Here is a 17,905-nt window from a genome sequence, read left to right on the forward strand (position 1 = left end):
AGAGAAAAAAACGAGCAATTTACTGTTCAAATATAAAGGCTGTAAGGTTTTTTTTGGTTGAAAATAAATAAACGTTAAACCACCTAGAAAAAAAAGGGAAAAAGAGGGCAGAAAACATTATTATAATAATAATCCTTGCATTTGATATAGCGTCTTATCACGTCTTCGAGAAGTCCCAAAGCGCTTCACAGAATATACTGTAAAATGAATTGACTGTATATTCTATGGGCGAAACACGGCAGCCAATTGCGCACAGCAGTGTCCCACAAACAGTCATGGGCTGAGACACCAAATTTTTATTATTATTTTTTTCTTTGGAAGGACTTATTACCCCCGGAAAAGCGATGCACCAATTGTTTAGTTGTGGAATAAATGTCACTGAACGTACAGAGTAAGGGCTGTGATGTCGAACCTGCTATTGGAGCTGTTGCACTACACGTTATATTTGACACAAACCACACATTGTAGAACCCCCCCAAACGGGCCCCGTGCATTACAGGATCACGTGGGGCTCATAGGTCAAATGCAGAGCAGAACTGCTGGTCGCTGTGAACAAGGCTCGGGAGCAACTGCGTTAAGGCTTCAGGTTGAGTTGATCGCAGGCTCAGAGTAGAGCAGCTTAGCTCAGTAAGACGCCTATCACTCAGCTGCTAACACACACGGGGTGAGTCAATGAGTGAGTGAGATCAAGTTTGTTGCTGGTGATTTTGTTACTTACTCTGCACGTTCGGTGACATTTACTCCACAACTAGACAATTGGTGGATCGCTTTTCCGGGGTAATAAATCCTTCCAAAGAAAAAAATAATAATAAAAATTTGGTGACTCAGCCCACGACTGTTTGTGGGACACTGCTGTGCGCGATTGGCTGCCGTGTTTCGCCCACAGAATATACAGTCAATTCACAGAATATACAGTCAATTCACTTTACAGTATATTCTGTGAAGCGCTTTGAGACTTCTCGAAGACATGATAAGGCGCTATATCAAATGCAAGGATTATTATTATAATGTTCTCTGCCCTTTTTTTCCTCTTAGCTCCCTCGGCAACAGGCCAGGAGAATACCGACTTCTATTTGGAAATGTTATTCCAAGTAGACTACAAGACATAGAGAATTGTTAAAGCTACAGTCCAGCGAGGATTTGGGGCAATGAAATCCAGTGTTGTCTCAAAAGGCACCGTTTAAATCTGCAGGGGATTTAGATTGTACTAATTCAACAAAATCCCTTCAACAAAATAAAGAAAATATTATAATAATATGGTCAGTCAATTCACGACTATTTGTGGGACACTACTGCGGTTAATTGGCTGCTACGGTTCGCCCACAAAATATACAGTCAATTCACTTTATAGTATATTCTGTGAAGCACTTTGAGACGTCTCGAAGACGTGATACGGCGCTATATCAAATGCAAGAATTATTATTATAACCACAAAATTACATTTATAGAGCACCTTTCACGTCAGGATGGGCCAAGGCGCTGGACAGACAGAATTACGGACGCGAGCTGGGGGTAGGGGTTGGGGAGGGCGGAGGGCAGGGGGGAAAGCAGGGAGATTGAAAGTACAGTCGAAGAGGAGGGTCTTGAGATGGGTCTTGAAGGTGGCAAGGGAGGGGGCGAGGCTGAGGGACTGCAGGATGGATGAAATCCAGGGTGGGGGCAGAGTGGCAGAAGGCCCACCCGCCAATAGTGGGGCGAGTGAGGCAGGGAACGTGAAGCAGGCTGGAGCTCACTGAGCGGAGGGAGTGAGCAGGATGGTAGGGGATTAGGAGGTCACAGAGGTAGGGGGGAGCAAAACCATGGAGGGCTTTGAAGGTGAGGACCAGGATCTTGAACTGTATCCTCTGTGTGATGGGAAGCCAGTGGACTTGGGCGAGGTTCCAGCGGAGTAAGGGGATAGGCCAAGTTGGGACCGGGAGATGAGAGCCATACTGCCACCACGGCAGTCAGGTCGTGGGATATGATGGAAGGTATAGCCGGGTGGTGTGGCCTCGGTCAGGGGGAAGGTGTAACCTGGGGTGTCCCAGGTTTCAGTGAGGGCGAGAATGTCGATGTTTTCATCGACAACGAGGTCTTGGATTGTGAGCGTTTTCCTGGAAAGAGAGCAGACATTTTATAGACCGATGCAGAGGGGACAGCTGGTGTTTGTGGAGTCCTGTAGCTCAGTGGTTAGAGCACTCGTTTTGCAAGTGAGAGACCTGAGTTCAATTCCAGGCAGGTCAGGGCGAAACCTTGGGCAAGTTTCCTTACTCCACACCCCTAATAATAATCCCTCCAAAAACCAAAAACAATAATTAAGTTGGTCATTTTCAATCTAAGACTGTTTGTGGGACATTGCTGTGCACAATTGGCTGCCGCGTTCGCCCACAAATATAGTCAATTCACTTTACAGTGTGTTCTGTGAAGCGCTTTGGGACGTCCTCCCGACGTGAAAAGCGCTATATCAAATGCAAGGATTATTATTATTATTATTATTATTATTATTATTGGTGGAATAGGGGAAACGAGGGAGGGGAGTGGGAGAATTGACAGAGATGGTGGGGATATGGATAAGGTTTGGCCCCGGGGACGGATGGGCCTTGTGGCAGAGACGGAGGATGGGGCAGTCAGGATGGCTGCTTTTGGAGGTCAGCGGCGTCTGCCATGGTGGGCGTGACAGAGGATTTGCCGGCTGGAGCAGAGGGAGGCTGTGGGATGGTCGAGCAGGAATAGAAGTCAAGGAGGGCGGTGTGAGAGAAGGATTGAGTGGGTGTAGTGGAGGGAAGGGGACAGGGGTGGGAGCATTTTGGGAGAAGCAGCTCGGGTCGATGGCAGCCGCAAAATTGCACATGCCAAAACTAAGAGTGAACCTGGGGTGGGTGGTGGTGGGGGGTCAGTGTGGCGTGGTCAGCCCACTGGCATGGATCATGGGGGAGGAGAGTGTGATCGGCTCAGAATTTTGAATGTCATGGCCGAAGTGACGTTATGCAGCAGCCGACTAGTGATTTGTTGATTCTGAAGTGGCCGTGTTAGCGCCTGGGTTAGCCGAGGCCGAGGATCCCACACTGGCTCCGTGCACCGCTGGTAGATATTGGTCGCCGCATTGGATCTGGTTGCCGTTGGGGGCTTCGGACCCAGTGCTGGTGTGATCCTCGATCTCCAAGGCATTCTATCAAATTATTACTAGGTCGCTGGGCGAGAGGAGCAATGTTATATAACTATTAACTGAAGCCAAACTCACATCAACAATTACAATGAACACAAGAGCTGGACAGGTTCCAAAACCAGTGGGAGTGTTATTAAAATTGCAAGATTTTCTACAAATAAAGTTGGAACTTTGAAACGGGAGGTTCCCTGCAGTCAGTAAAATGTAGCTTTAGGCAACTGTTTTCACAAAACATTCATGAATAAACAAGGAATGTGTTGGGGCTGAGCAAACGCTCACACTAAATACAAATATTTATTTGCTTGGGTGGGCAACAACTGATGCATGCCCATCTGTTGCTTTTCTTTTATAAAATAATGGCAAATTGTATCTTCTGTGTGATAGGAAGCCAGTGGAGATGGGCAAGGATGGGGGTGATAGGGTCGCAGAGCCTAGTGCAGGAGAGGACACGGGCTCCAGCGTTCTGGATGATCTGCAGCCTGTGGAGGCAGGAGTTGGGGAGGCCAACAAGCAGTGAGTTTGCATAGTCGAGCCTCGATGTAATGAAGGCATGTATGAGGATTTCGGGGGCCTGCGGCGTGAGACAGTGTCGGAGCCGGGCGACGTTGTGGAGGTAGGAGAAGGCAGAGCAGATCATGGAGCAGATTTGGAGTAGAAAGGTTAGTTGAGGGTCAAACAAGACCCCAAGGTTCCAGACTGGCTTAGCAAAGTGGAGTGTGCAACCATGGATGGTGATACTGTCAGTGCCTGAGGTGAGAAGGCGCCTCGGTCTTGTTGACATTCAACTGAAGAAAGTTGGCTCTCATCCAGGACTTGATGTCTGAGAGACTTCTGTCAGGACAGCAGTGGTCCTGGAGTCAAGGGTGGAGACAGAGAGGTAGATTTGGGTGTCATCCACATACATGTGGAAGTTGACCCCATGTCTGCGGATAATATCAAGAGGGAGCATATAGATATTGAAGAGGAGGGGACCAAGGACAGAGCCCTGAGGAACGCCGCTTGAGACGGTGCCGGGGCTAGAGGAGAAGCTGTTTGTGGAGATGAAGTTCAAGTTGAGTTATTCATTCAATTTTACAGTATTCTGGTTAAGAGACGTGAAGCTGGTTTCATGATCACACACCTGGAGCTGAGCCAATTGGCAAGGTTAAGACTGGGTCCATGTGAATTTCGTCTTCCTGTTTTTGTTTAATTTTGTTAATTCTTGGTAAGTTTCTTCCTTATCTGGTTTCATGCTACCAATTGAACCAAGTTGACACCTGTAATCAAAATATCCAGTCATATCGATCAGATCATGCCAAACTTTTTTAAAAAAAGTAGATTGAAGGAGGAAGGAAAACTTGAAACGAGTTAAGGCATCTGATGGCCCTGAGACTTGAGGAGAAATGAGGTGGAGCAGAAGATTGTATGGAATGATCTTGATTTCAAAAGTGGTGGAGAAGAAGAATGGATAGGTTAAGGATTTTTGGGAGACTTATTTGGAACAATAGAATAGCTATCGAAGTAATAACAATATTAAAGATTATACAGAAATATTGTAATATTTATGTATAGAGAGAGCAGGTTAAAGGTAAGAGAAAGATCACCTTCCAAGTGATACGTCTTTTTTGTGTGCTAGATATAGTACGAGAGAGGTGCTAGAACAGCCTCCGAGATATGGCTGCAGTGTCCTGCCCGTGGGTAGGCTTAGGGTTTTTAGAATTAAGAGTAGTTGAGAAAAAACAGTTTGGCAGGAAGGAGGTTGACAGTGGAGGAGATAAATAATGATAAATAATAATCCTTGCATTTGATATAGCGCTTTTCATGTCTTCTGGACATCTCAAAGCGCTTCACAGAATACAATGTAAAGTGAATTGACTGCATATTTGTGGGCGAAACGCAGCAGCCATTTGTGCACAGCAGTGTCCCACAAACAATCATGGAATGAATGACCAAATTTTTTTTTTTTGGAAGGATAATTATCCGCGGGAAAGCGATCCACCAATCAACTAATAACCAGGTTCCTAGTTAGTGCTGTGTAAACAGAGGCGTGTGTAGTAAGAAAACATTCCCAACGTTTCATTCTGCCAGGAATGGAAACAGGTATCTCACTTGTAAGGTGAGTGCTCTAACCACTTAGCAACAGGACTCTACTAGTGGAGATATTGAAGATGTGTTTGAGCTCATCAAAGTAGATAGTTCAGTCAAGAATATCAATTGTAAAGACCTGTAAGAGTGGATCTTCCAAAGACCTTTGGATTGAAAAAGGGCTGGGTGAGAAATGCTAAGATAGATGGTGTCTTACAACAACCAAGTGCCTTGGGGGAAGTAAAGTATGTCCCTTGCAGGAAACACCAACGTTAGTTGTGAGAACCCACAAGAACTTTAATTTGAGCAGATTTTTGCTTAGAGCCAAGCTCACAAGGGTTTGTGTGATATACATGGGATTCATTGAAACAGATGCTCTTTACATCCCATTGACACTTTTAGAATAATATAAAAATAACCTTTGAGTTTGATATAGCACTTTTCATGTCAGAAAGACATCTCAAAGCATCTCACTGTTCCATTTGCCTACAGATACAACAGCCAGTTTGCAAACTATTTTTGAATAGTGTTGTGGAATGTGTTCGGTATGTGGGCCTCATTTTCACTGTTGTTTTCCCAGTGAGTGCTTTTTCTACTTAAATTAACAGTGACTAGTTTTAAAACAAAAATTACATGACGTAGCTCAAATTTTTCTGTAACTTTTATATTTGTTGCTCTATATTTGACTCCTTGTATTACCTTGCCGTAATTAGGCCTGTCCAATCAAACTGTCTTTTGCAGCTAAAGAGAATAGAGATGGCAGCACTCGCTAGGACTGGGCCACTGCTTCAAGTTTCCAAAAAACTCCCTGTCCTGGGGCTAACCAGACAAAACTGTAAACAAAGTGTTTGCAACAGAATACTCTATCTCCCAGTCAGATCAACAAGTTTGAAGAAGTCATTGTGGATGTGTTGTAGCGCTAAAAATACTGAGTGGCAGAGTTGCACACTCTGGCACAACCAGTGCTGCACACATGTGGCCAAACAAGCACTGAGCACAATGGTGAGTGACCATTTAGATGGTACCAGTTCAACTTGATTTATCTATTAAATATCATTTATACCATTGCCTTGGGTACATTGTAATAGATTACTGGGATCATATGAAATGAACGATCTGTAAGAGAGTCACAGACCAAAGGAGCGGATCAGGATTTTGAAACATCTGGTTGGTTAGGAAAAAGGGGACTAAGAAGAAGAAGATCTCAGCTTCTAATAGATGAGTAACTGGTTCTGATATGTGAGAAAGAAGCTGAAACTTCTTTTGGAAATGGTAGTGGTGGGAATGAGAAATGAAGTATATGGATGAAAGACGTAGATGGATTTTCATTCCCACCCCTCACCCCCCCGGCCAATTCTAGACGAAAGGGAATATGCTTGGATGGGATCATCAAGGAGTGAAACATAAGAAAGCAAGACTACCAAAACAAACTTCAGATGGTTTTATATTTTTGAAGTATATTTTATTTTTCTCCCACAGACGATGAGTGAACGGCCATACATTTTATCTTCAAAACTTAGTGATACTGAGGGCATTCAAAGAGAGCATGCGGAAATTATCAAGAAGCATTTCAACATCATCTGGTTTGATGAATTCCTAAAAAACAAAGAGGAATTGGCGAATAAAATCCAAGTGGTTTTTTTGTGGGGGCATAGTCTAAAGGTAGATCAGAAGCTTTTACAGTCTTTACCCCGACTGAAGGCAGTTGTGAGCTCTGGAGTTGGTGTGGACCATCTCCATCTACCTCTGATCTCTAGTTTTGGGGTGAAGGTGACCAACACTCCCCACTTGGTGGACAATGCAACTGCAGACATGGGCATGGCACTAATGCTGGCATCAGCCAGAAATGTAATAGAAGGTAAGATGGTGACATTGCAAGTGTAAAATATTTGTGTAAAATAGACAATGGGGCCCCATCTGCAAATTTATAATAAAAGAACTGTGGAAAACCTGCTTCCAAAAATGTTGAATTATCACCAATATCAAGACTGTGTGGATTTCGGCCTCTGACACAGCTTTACATTTGGTCACTGAATCCACCACTGTTTGTGGGAGACAGCTGTGTGTAATTGACTGCTGCCTTTCACTCACAAAATATACAAACATCGCTCTGCTTTACAGTTGATTCTGTGAAATGCTTTGATACGTCTCGAAGACGTGATATGGCACCATATCAAATGCAAGAATTATTATTATTGGCGTCTTGTTTGATCCTCTGTTCTTTCTATCCCACATCTGTTCCATGACCTGCTCTGTTCTCCCCCAACACAGCAGCAGCGTCCAGCTCCACCACTGCGTCACCCCTCAGGCCATTCATGCATTCATCACATCGAGGCTTGAATACGTCAACTCCCTACTTGTCGACCTTCCCAACTCTTCCATCCACAAGCTGCACATCATCCAGAACTCTGCAGCTCATGTTCTCTCCCACACCAGACTCCGCGACCCCATCACCCCACTCACGCCCAGCTCCACTAACTCACCATCCCCGATAGGACAGAGTTCAAAATCCTCGTCGTCGCCTACAAGGCCTTCAATGGCCATCCCCACCCTACCTCTGCGATTTGCTGACTACATATCAACCTGTCCGCTACCTCCGCTAAGCAGGCTCCATATCCATTGATCTCTATCAATCACCCCCAGATCAAAATTTAACGTTAAAAGATGTCTCTGTGGCGCAGAGGTCTGCAAGAATTCATTCTTGAAATATTTGGTTATTCTTTAATTTCCAGGTTTCAAGATTGCAACTTCACCAGAAACTCAATGTATGCCATGGAACTGGGTTGGGGTGGAGGTGACTGGTGCCACTCTTGGGATCATTGGAATGGGTCGGATTGGATACAAAGTTGCACAAAGAGCTAAAGGATTTGATATGAAGATTCTTTATCACAATAGGAACAGAAGGTGAGAGATAAAGAATTTCAGTGACCAATGTTGTATTTAACATAACATGTAGGAGCAGGAGAAGGCCATTCGGTCCTTCGAGCCTGCCCCGCCATTCAATCATGGCTGATCTTCCAATCTACCTCCAGCTAATAACCAAACCCTGCCTTATCCCCATATCCCTTAATCCCTTTTGCAATAAGAAATCTATCTATCTCAGTCTTGAATATGTTCAAGGACTGAGCGTCAACAGGCCTTTGGGGTAGCGAGTTCCATACTTTCATCTGGTTCAAAACAACAACAACAAGATTGCATTTATAGAGCGCCTTTCACGTCAGGAGGACATCCCAAGGTGCTGGACAGTTGGGTCGGGACCCGAGCAGTGGGGAAATGGTCAGGGTGAGGGGAGGGAAGGGAGGGAGCGAGGAGAGGGCAGAGAGTCGAGAGGGGAGCTGAAGGCACTGTTGAAGAGAAAGGTCTTGAGACCGGCCTTGAAGGAGGAAAGGGAGGAAGCGGCGAAGGCACTGGGGGATGGAGTTCCAGAACCTAGGGGATGAGAGGCTGAAAGCCCGGCCACCGATGGTAGGGCGGTTAGGGCGGGGGATGTGGAGTAGTCCCGAGCCAGAGGAACGGAGGGTACAGGCAGGTAAATAGGGGGATAGTAGGTCGGAGAGGTAGGAGGGAGCAAGGCCGTGAATGGCCTTGTAGGTGAGAATGAGGATCTTGAATTCAAAACACATCTTTAATTTGCAGCTACAGATGGGGATATGACAAATAAAGACAGTCAAATTCTTTCTAACTTCACTTCAAGCGTAGGTCTGGATGACTATCTTGCTTTTTACTTAGACGGATAAGCAACTCCTTCCTTCTGAGCTCGAGTTCAGCACTTGGTTTTTCTCCACTGTACAATACAATTTACATTCTATAGTGCTTTTCACCTTGGCAGGAAGTCCCAAAGCGAGTTTACATTGCTGGGTGGCTACCCGAGGTGAGGGAGCAAGTCTGAAGGACTCCAGATGGGATCCCGGAGAGCCAGGGCAGAATGGTTGAAAGCCTGCCCAGTAATTGTATTGAACAACAGCTCGTCACATGTAGTCAGAGAAATGGGATTTCCCTTGTGACAACAAGCCAATTTCAATCAACACTTAATTCACTTGGAGGTCAAGCTACTGTCAGTATTTAAATAATAGTGTATCTCGAGGACAGGCCATTCCATACAGAGCATATTCAGATGAAAAAGATTAGCCAAAACATTCACAGAGGTAATACACAATACATCTAAGATACAATGAATGAATTTGATCAAAAGAAGGCTAAAGCAGGTTCAAATATTTAGAACGACAACAAATAGCTGGAATATCTTCACACACAAATAGGGTTATGAAGATGTGACTGACATTCAGCAATGATTTCTGAATAACCGGGACTGATTCCATTCTGCGTGCACTTGTATGCACATGGTTGTCAGTAAATGGATGAAACAAGCACAAGGTCACGACTTCGCAGACTCATTGCTTAAATTATTAACCAGTAACCAGTGACAAAAATTTCAGAATGCTAGACACACAAACGTAAGTTTATTTACATATACATTGATGGGGCTTATGTTTAGAAATTTGTGATGTATTTATTAGGAATTAGGTGGGTGTGGGGGAATAAACTCCACTTTCCTGTGCTATTCAGTGCACCATCCACAATGCCACATCAGACTTCTGCTCACAAATCACAGCATTTGGCTGTTGGCTAAGGATATTGTGGGTTTGCGTTTGAGAATTTTTTTAGTAAAGCTAAGATCCCACTAACTGGTGGTATTATGATGGAAGTTTTAGGGGAGGGGCAGATTCCACCTTTGGGATTTCCGGGCAATTCCTAATCAAAACATTTACACATTTTTAAAATTTGATACACACCAAATGTTGAACATCACTGCCTGACAAATCAGAAATTGCACTTGTCTTAACCTTTCTTTAGGACAGAGGAGGAGGAGAGAGTGGTGGATGCGAGTTACTGTGCTAAGATTGATGATCTCCTTTGGCAGTCAGACTTTGTGATGGTGGTGGTGAATCTGACTCCTCAAACGCTGAAACTAATTGGAGAACGTGAGCTTAGCCTGATGAAACCCACTGGTACTCTGGTCAATATCTCCCGAGGTAGGAGAATGTTCTGCCACTTGCTTCTTTGGAAAACTATTCATAAGACCCAATATTCGACCCAGATCTCACATAATTGTGGAAAATTCCTTATTTGGAAGCTGGATTTTTACAGTTTTTAAAAATGACCGACTTTCAAATTCAGATTGAATTCTAAGAAAAAAAATCTAATTGGTGTAAAAGTCGCTGTCATAATTACAGTTAAGCTTTGGACAGATTCCTGCAATTGCAATCAACGTAAAAAAAAACTGTACTTTGTATGTAAAATTCTTGTTTTGCTACATTTACAATCCATTTCTTGTATTTGTTGCCCTGACTAATGGAGTTTGCCTTGTTGCTGATTTTAGGTGCAGTGGTGGATCAGGACGCTTTGGTGAAAGCACTTCAGAATGGTACTATTCGTGCTGCAGCTCTGGATGTGACTGATCCAGAACCTCTTCCAAGGTTTGTGACCAAAAGATTACCAAATGACTGAAATGAATTGTGTATGTTTCAACATAGGCTCTGATTTGGGATTTTAAAATGGATCTTCTCCCTTACCAAAATGTAAAGCATGCGGCCATTTTCTATTGATTCTTTTTCATTCTGGGATTAGAAGAATAGGTGAGGGGAATTGGAGGGGTGGGGCGACCATGTGGAGTATTGACACCATGGACTAGTTGGAATGAGTTGTTTACATGTTGTATCACTATCAACTCTGTGTAACTCACTCAGAGTACTCTGTACACAACCCCAATGTAATGTGATATTTTGGTACCATAAAATCATTATAAAAGTTCGGCAAATTAACAATGTCTGGTGGCCCCACTTCCAGGTCACCAAGTCACTGCTGACATCACTTCTGCTTCTAGCCCTGACTGGTCGGGTTCCAGTGCACGTGAAGAGCCAACTGGTCAGTCAGCCAACTGCTCTCACAAGTGCATCTACTCAAAGGCAAAGACAAACAGCAAATAATCCGCACTATAAATAGACACTGCTACAGTGCCTCATACCCTTCGTACAGCAGCTCCAGACAAGTCTGACCCAGAGCCACTTCCAAGGTCCGTGATCATTTTCAACCATGTCATCGGACACCTCCCCTCTCGCCACGGGTTGGCATGAAGCTCTGCCTCTGTTAAGAGCTCAGAGACACTACCCGCATGAAAGGTGCTTTATAAATGCTAGTTGTTGTTGATCACCATTCTTTTGAACAAGAGGAAATAAACTATTGATGGAAGAGTTGATTTCACAAAAGTTCAATTTTTTTTCGTTACAGGGACCATCCCTTATTGAAATTGTCGAATGCCATAATTACTCCCCATCTTGGAACTGCAACTGACAAGACTACTGAGAAAATGTTGGAGCGAATGATTGAAAATGCTATGGCTGCTGTTTGTGGCCTTCCACTTCCGGATGAGGTGTTGATATCGTGAAGGATATAAACAAGAGAAATAGTGTTGTGAAATTATGTCGTAAAAGCTTTTGGCTCCTTAAACCTGCTAGTGCTACACAAATTGTGCATTATCCTCCTATCGTTGACTTTCCCTGAGCCCACTGAATCTACTGAGGAAGAGGTTTGTAATTTTTTTCCCTGTCCCCGAAGCTAAATCAAACAAAAAACCAAGATCCAAAATGTTGTTCAACTGAGATAGTTAAAGGGTGACCTGATCAAGATCATCAAGATTATGTAGGTTTATGATCAGGTACATATTAACAGATTATTTCCACTGTTCAGCAAATCTATAACAAGAGGATGAAAATTTAATATACTCATGGCAAATATCAAATGGGAAGGTAGATAACAAATAATGTTTGTACGGAGGCTGATTGGAATTTCCTGGCACAAACTAGTGGAAGCAGAGCCCATAAAATATTTCAAAGTGAATTCAATAGGTGCTTGAAAAACTGGAAATACTGAACAGTATGGGAAGCAAATGGTCTATTCCTGCACTGTATGATTCTATGTCAGTAACAGCAATGTGTATCTTGATAACACACTTCACATGAAAGAAACAATCATAACATGCTGTAAGAAAAAGAGAGTAATTAGGAACAAAATGAATGTTATATAGTCTGGGGGTGAAAGGGGAGAGGAGGGCTGTTAACATTCACCTGAATCACAAGGCAAAATTAATAAGTTAATGATTAAAAAAGGAGAGAAAATTATTATATAGAAATAAATAATAAAGTAACATTTAATGCACAATGTTATATGAGCAACCATGGAAGCCAATCTGCCCCAGCATCATCTCACAAACAACATGAGCATGGGATAAAAGACATAGATCTAACGATCATAAAGCCCATCATAGTGAGGATGGAAATGAGAGAGATGGAACAGAATGAGAATTCTGTTAAGGAATTTGGTGAGAGAGGGATTTCTTGAGCAAGAGAGAGCCCCTTCTTTCAGCAGAAGCGTGGGAATTGTTTCTTGAACAAGAGAGAACTTTTCAAGAAAAACAGGTAAACCAGCCAAATTGGCAAATCCCTGCCACTCCCTTCACGACCCCCTCCAATGTTTTTCTGTGTGGCCCACAGTACAGAAACAGCTCTGGCCAATGTGACAAATGACATTCTATCCCCCTGTGACCAGGGCTCCTGCTGCCTCTTTGTCCTCCTTGACCTCTCTGCTGCCTTTGACACTGTCGACCACTCTATCCTCATCCACCACCTCTCACCTCCACCTTCATGGCTCTGTCCTTGACTGGTTCAGATTGTACCTCTTACACCGTCTCCACTTCATCTACACAAATGGTTTCTTCTTTAGCCACCGCAATATCTTGTGCAGCGTTCCTGAAGGCTCTGTCCTTGGTCCCCTCCTCTTCAACATCTATATGCTTCCCCTTGGTGACATCATCCACAAGTATGTATGTATGCGGATGACACCCAACTTTACTTCTCTGCCTCCACCCTTGATTCCAGGACCACTGCTGTCCTGACTGAATGTCTGTCGGACATCAAGTCCTGGATGAGAGCTAATTTTCTTCAGTTGAACATCAACAAGACTGAGACTCTCCTGATTGGCTCCCGTCAGTAGCGCCTCACCTCAGGCGCTGACAGCATCACCATCCATGGTTGCACACTCCACCTTGATAAGCCATTCCAGAACCTTGGGGTCTTGTTTGACTCTCAACTATCCTTTCTATCCCACATCTGCGCCATAACCCGCTCTGGCTTCCCCCACCTCCAGAACATCATCTGGCTCCGCTGCTGTCTCACACCACATATTGCTGAAATCCTCATACACGCTTTCATTACATCGAGGCTTGACTATGCAAACTCATTGCTTGTTGGCCTCCCCAACTCCTCCCTCCACAGACTGCAGATCATCCAGAACTCTAGCCCACGTCCTCTTCTTGCCAAACTCCACATCACCGAATGGATTGACTACCCATACCATATGCTAGTGAGGAAAGACAGAGCATGCTTATGACCACCTCCACCCACTCCGGAGTCAGGCTCCGCCACTGTTAAGCATGGTCGAATGGGAAAGTTTTCAGGCTGGACTTCAAAATGGGAAGAGAGGGTGCAAGGCGGAAGGAGAGTGTTCCAGAGTTTTGGGGCATCGTGGTTGAAAGCACAACCTCCTATGGTGGGGTGAAGTGTGCGAGGGACGAGCAAGAGGTCAGTGCCACTTGAGAGGAGGCACCATTGGTGGAGTGGGGAGTGAGGAGATCGGAGAGGTAGGGAGGTGCCAGGGAATGAATGGATTTGAACATGAGAGTGAGGATCTTGAAGTTGATCCATTCGGTGATGTGGAGCCTGGCCAGAACCGGTGAGGTGTGGGTACGGAGTTTGGGCCGAGTCAGTATGCGGGCGGCAGAGTTTTGAATGAGCTGGATCTTCTGAATGGTGGAGCTCAAGAGACCGGCGAGAATTGCATTAGAGTAATCCAAGCGGGAAGTGACAAACATATGCACAGAGTTTCGGCCGCACTTGGGGTAAAGTACGGTCGGAGGCGGGCAATGTGGCGGGGGTGGAAGACAGTGATCCTGTTCAGGGACCAGATGTGGGAGAGGAAGGACCATTGGGGGTTGAACCAGACACCTAGGTTGTGCACTGATTCGGTGAGTCTGAGGGAGAGCCCAGGGAGGTTGAGGAGTTTAGATCCTAAGGAGTGAAGACATTGATGGGAGCCAAGGAGTATGGCTTCCTCTTGTCCATATTCAGCTGCAGGAAGTTTACACTCATCCAGACAAGCTGATAGAACATCAGCCAACCTAGAGTTGATACTGGAGGAGGCAAAGTAGATTTGTGTGTCATCCGCATACATGTGGAAGTTTACCCCGTGTCTGCAGATGACATCGCCTAGATGGAGCATGTAGATAAGGAAAAGAAGAGGGCCAAAAATGGAGCCCTGGGTTGCCCTACAAGTGACTGGGCAGGGGTGGGAGGAGAAATCGTTTGCTGAGATGAAATGAGGTGGTTGGTTAAGTAGGATTTGAACCATGCAAGTGTGGTCCCACTAAGGTAGATGAGGGATGAGAGCCAATGGAGGCTAGCTGTGTCCATTGTGTTGAACGCAGCAGAGAGATCCAGGGGGATGAGGAGGCAGAGGGAGCCCTGGTCATAGATAGAGAGAATGTTGTTTGTGGCTTTGACAAGCGCTGTCTCTGTTAGGATGAGGTCATGGATAGTTAAGGGCTTTGTTGGAGAGAGAACGGATATTTTGGAAGGAAATGTGGATAGGTTTGTTGGTGGGGGGCAGGAGACATTGCAGGGTGGGGAGAGGGGGGATAGTAGTCATAACTTAGGTACCAAAGACCAGGAGGGAAGGTAGGACAAGGTAGCAGAAGATTAGTAGAACATATACTATACTTACCCTACCTGGCGGATTTGAAAAAGGCACCAGGAAGTGACGTCATACCAATATGTATTTGGACAGTTTTGAAAATGATACCCGGAAGTGACGTCTGCCAGCAAGATTCAGCCATTTTTTAGGCGGGGGATTTTGAAATGCCGTCTCTGCGCCTGAAGCAGCCGAACCTTCGCCTCGCCAGTCGCTCACCACTGCTGGTTCGACTACCCGTGGCCTCGGCGGTACCTCGCACCCTTTATACAGGCGGGTGATTTGAAATTTCTCGCCCCGCCTGTGGCCAACCTCGCCCGGCTTTCGTCGACCAGAACCTTCAACCCTCGCTCCTTGCATCTCCCACTCGGTTTACAGTGATTTTCTGAGGCCCCGCCGCTCGCTGACTCGTGCTCTTCATGCAGGGAAGCATCCCGGAGCGCTTGACTCGTTTTGTTAAGTGTTTCAGGATGGGGTTCAGGTGGATGGGGAAGTTGCAGTGCAGACTATCAAGATTCCCAAAAAATATTCCCTTCGTTGAAGCTCTTTTTAACTATGATTTGGGTCTCCTGTTGTTCCATAGAAAATCCAGAAATGAAAGGCTGTATGATCATAATACAACTCCTGGCAGGAAAGTGAAAGCTTGTTCCAATAAAGTGTAGGTTTTTTGAATAAGTGGCTTCAGGATTGAAGCCTGGGGTGTCTTGTATGGAGTTGGTTTGCTCTGTGCTTTATCCTCTGTGTGTATAAGTGGTTGTATGAGTGTCTGATCTGGAAAGAGAACCTAAGGATGTGGCAGAGAAAAGTTATGACAGTATTCATATCACCTGTATGGTTGCCAAACAGCTGTGTAAACTCAAGATAAATAAATCTCAGGGGCCAGATAAATTGTGTCCGAGGATCCTTAAAGGGAAGGAAATCGCAGAAACACTGGGAGTCCTGACTGACCATAAATTAAAGCTTTCCCAACAATGCTCTGTGGCAGTGAATAAAGCAAACCAGATGTTGGGTTGTATCTAAAAATCAATGGCAAGCTGAAATAGTGGGGTAATCCTGCCACTGTATAAATCATTGGGGAGACCATACTTGGAGTACTGTGTACAGTTCTGTTCACCGCAGTACAAAAAGGATATTGGAGAAATTGAGACGATACAGAGAAGGATAACCAAAATGATTGAGGGAATGGAAGGACTGGATTATGAAGAGCGACTAAGTAAATTGGGCACGTTCACACTGGAAAAAAGAAGATTGAGAGGTGACATGATTGCTGTCTTTAAGACTCTAAAGGGGAAAGACAATCTAGATCATGATAAGCTGTTTCAACTTGTCCAGAATAGTAAGACCAGAAGATATGGCCTGCGATTAAAGAGGGTTAAATTCAGAACAAATCTACGCAAACACTATTTGAGTAAGTGAATAGTGAACCTGTGGAACAGGCTCCCTAGGGAGAAGGTTGAAGCAGGAAGTGTTGATTCTTTCAAACACAGATTTAGGAAGTAACATTGTGGCATATAGTACAAAGGTAGTTTGGGACATATATCCACGCAACCACCTGGAAGGTGAACTAGATGGACCTTGGTCTTTTTTCGTCTAGCATTTCTTATGTTCTTATGATCACAAAGATCGTTTTGGATGAAGAAGGTCCTTTGACCCATCTGATCTTATCTTCCAGAACATCCATCCTATCGTTTTCTCAACATTCAACACAAAGATAATTGACAGATAGTGAAACTTTAACAAGCAATATAAATTGGGTCAATTTCTTCACAGTCAAACCCAGTGCACAATAATGTTTAACTCAGAAAGATTACTGGCTTCACTGCAGTTGAAGAGTTCATATCAATCTAAAACTATAAAAACCTGACAAGCAAATAAAATATACTTTGAACTCTTAAATAAACATGATGCAATCTGAATGAATCATATCAATCCACTTGATATAATTATTCGGACTACCAACTTCCAGCATTAACCTATTCCTTACATGAAACCAGCATCCTGGTTTCAAACACTATATCTAGCAACCCATTCTGTTCATTAACATCTGTGGAAAGGAATACTTTCTGAGATACTGGTGGCAATTCTGTTCTGCCCTTCACAACTGGAAAATTGTTGTTAAAATGATAAAAGTCAAGTAAGGATATTAGATTGAATCATCCTCACTCAGTGAGTAGCATTCTCATCTTGGCTTAGAAACTTGCGGATTTAAGCCCCATATCGGGACTCTGAGCCCAAGCTAGGTTGACATTCCTGTGCAGTGCTGAAAGCACTGCATTCATCATCATCCTTGCATTTGATAAGCATTTTTCACATTGGGAGGACATCTCAAAGCGCTTCACAGGATTCACTGTAAAGGATGTGTATTGAGGAAAATGTGGCAGCCAATATATTCACAGCAATTTCCCACAAAGAACCATGAAGTGAATGATAAATGTTATCTGGGGAAGTGTCAGACAACATGGATAAACTCCCTTTTTTCAAATCATACCATGGACTCTTTAACAGCCACCTGAAAAGGTAGACAGGACATTGCTTTAACATCACATCCAATATAAAATACTCCTAGCACTGTGTTGGAGACTGGACTGTGAGTTCAAAGTCCAGTGGGGCTTAAATCTACAACCTTCTGAATCAGAGGAGAGTACTACCAACAGAGACATGCTGACAGGACCTCATTGTCAGATGCTATCCTTTGGGTGAGATATTAAACCGAGATCCTGTTTGCCTGTTTAAGTGTTAATGGAATGTAAGCGATCCCAAGGCACAATCCTGACAGGGCTGTAATTTCAAGAGACCGGGGGACCGGGCTGAGACTGGGGGACAGAGCTGATGGGCTCTGGGAAGACCGCTGGATGAGCTCTGGGTTGAGAGTGAGGCAGGGTTGATACTGATGGA

At 44.4% G+C, this 17,905-nt stretch overlaps 1 protein-coding gene across 3 annotated transcripts; it reads left to right on the forward strand.

Annotated features, from left to right (window-relative positions):
* The first annotated feature begins 508 nt into the window (after window positions 1-508).
* zgc:136493 (uncharacterized protein LOC692276 homolog) lies at window positions 509-12,427 on the forward strand. 3 transcript variants are annotated; one of them, XM_042332300.1, is made up of 6 exons: window positions 509-664; window positions 6,689-7,067; window positions 7,942-8,113; window positions 10,064-10,242; window positions 10,590-10,686; window positions 11,498-12,427. In XM_042332300.1, exons 2-6 carry the CDS (start codon window positions 6,692-6,694, stop codon window positions 11,652-11,654), a joined length of 981 nt encoding a protein of 326 aa, XP_042188234.1. In that variant the 5' UTR covers window positions 509-664; window positions 6,689-6,691; the 3' UTR covers window positions 11,655-12,427. The 3 variants fall into 3 exon arrangements, with proteins under 3 accessions (XP_042188234.1, XP_042188235.1, XP_007882894.1); XM_042332301.1 differs by lacking the exon at window positions 509-664 and adding an exon at window positions 3,636-3,658; XM_007884703.2 differs by lacking the exon at window positions 509-664 and adding an exon at window positions 5,896-6,211.
* The last annotated feature ends 5,478 nt before the right edge of the window (window positions 12,428-17,905 follow it).

This window comes from Callorhinchus milii, unplaced genomic scaffold, assembly GCF_018977255.1.
Source record: "Callorhinchus milii isolate IMCB2004 unplaced genomic scaffold, IMCB_Cmil_1.0 Scaffold2, whole genome shotgun sequence".
NCBI lineage: Eukaryota > Metazoa > Chordata > Chondrichthyes > Chimaeriformes > Callorhinchidae > Callorhinchus > Callorhinchus milii.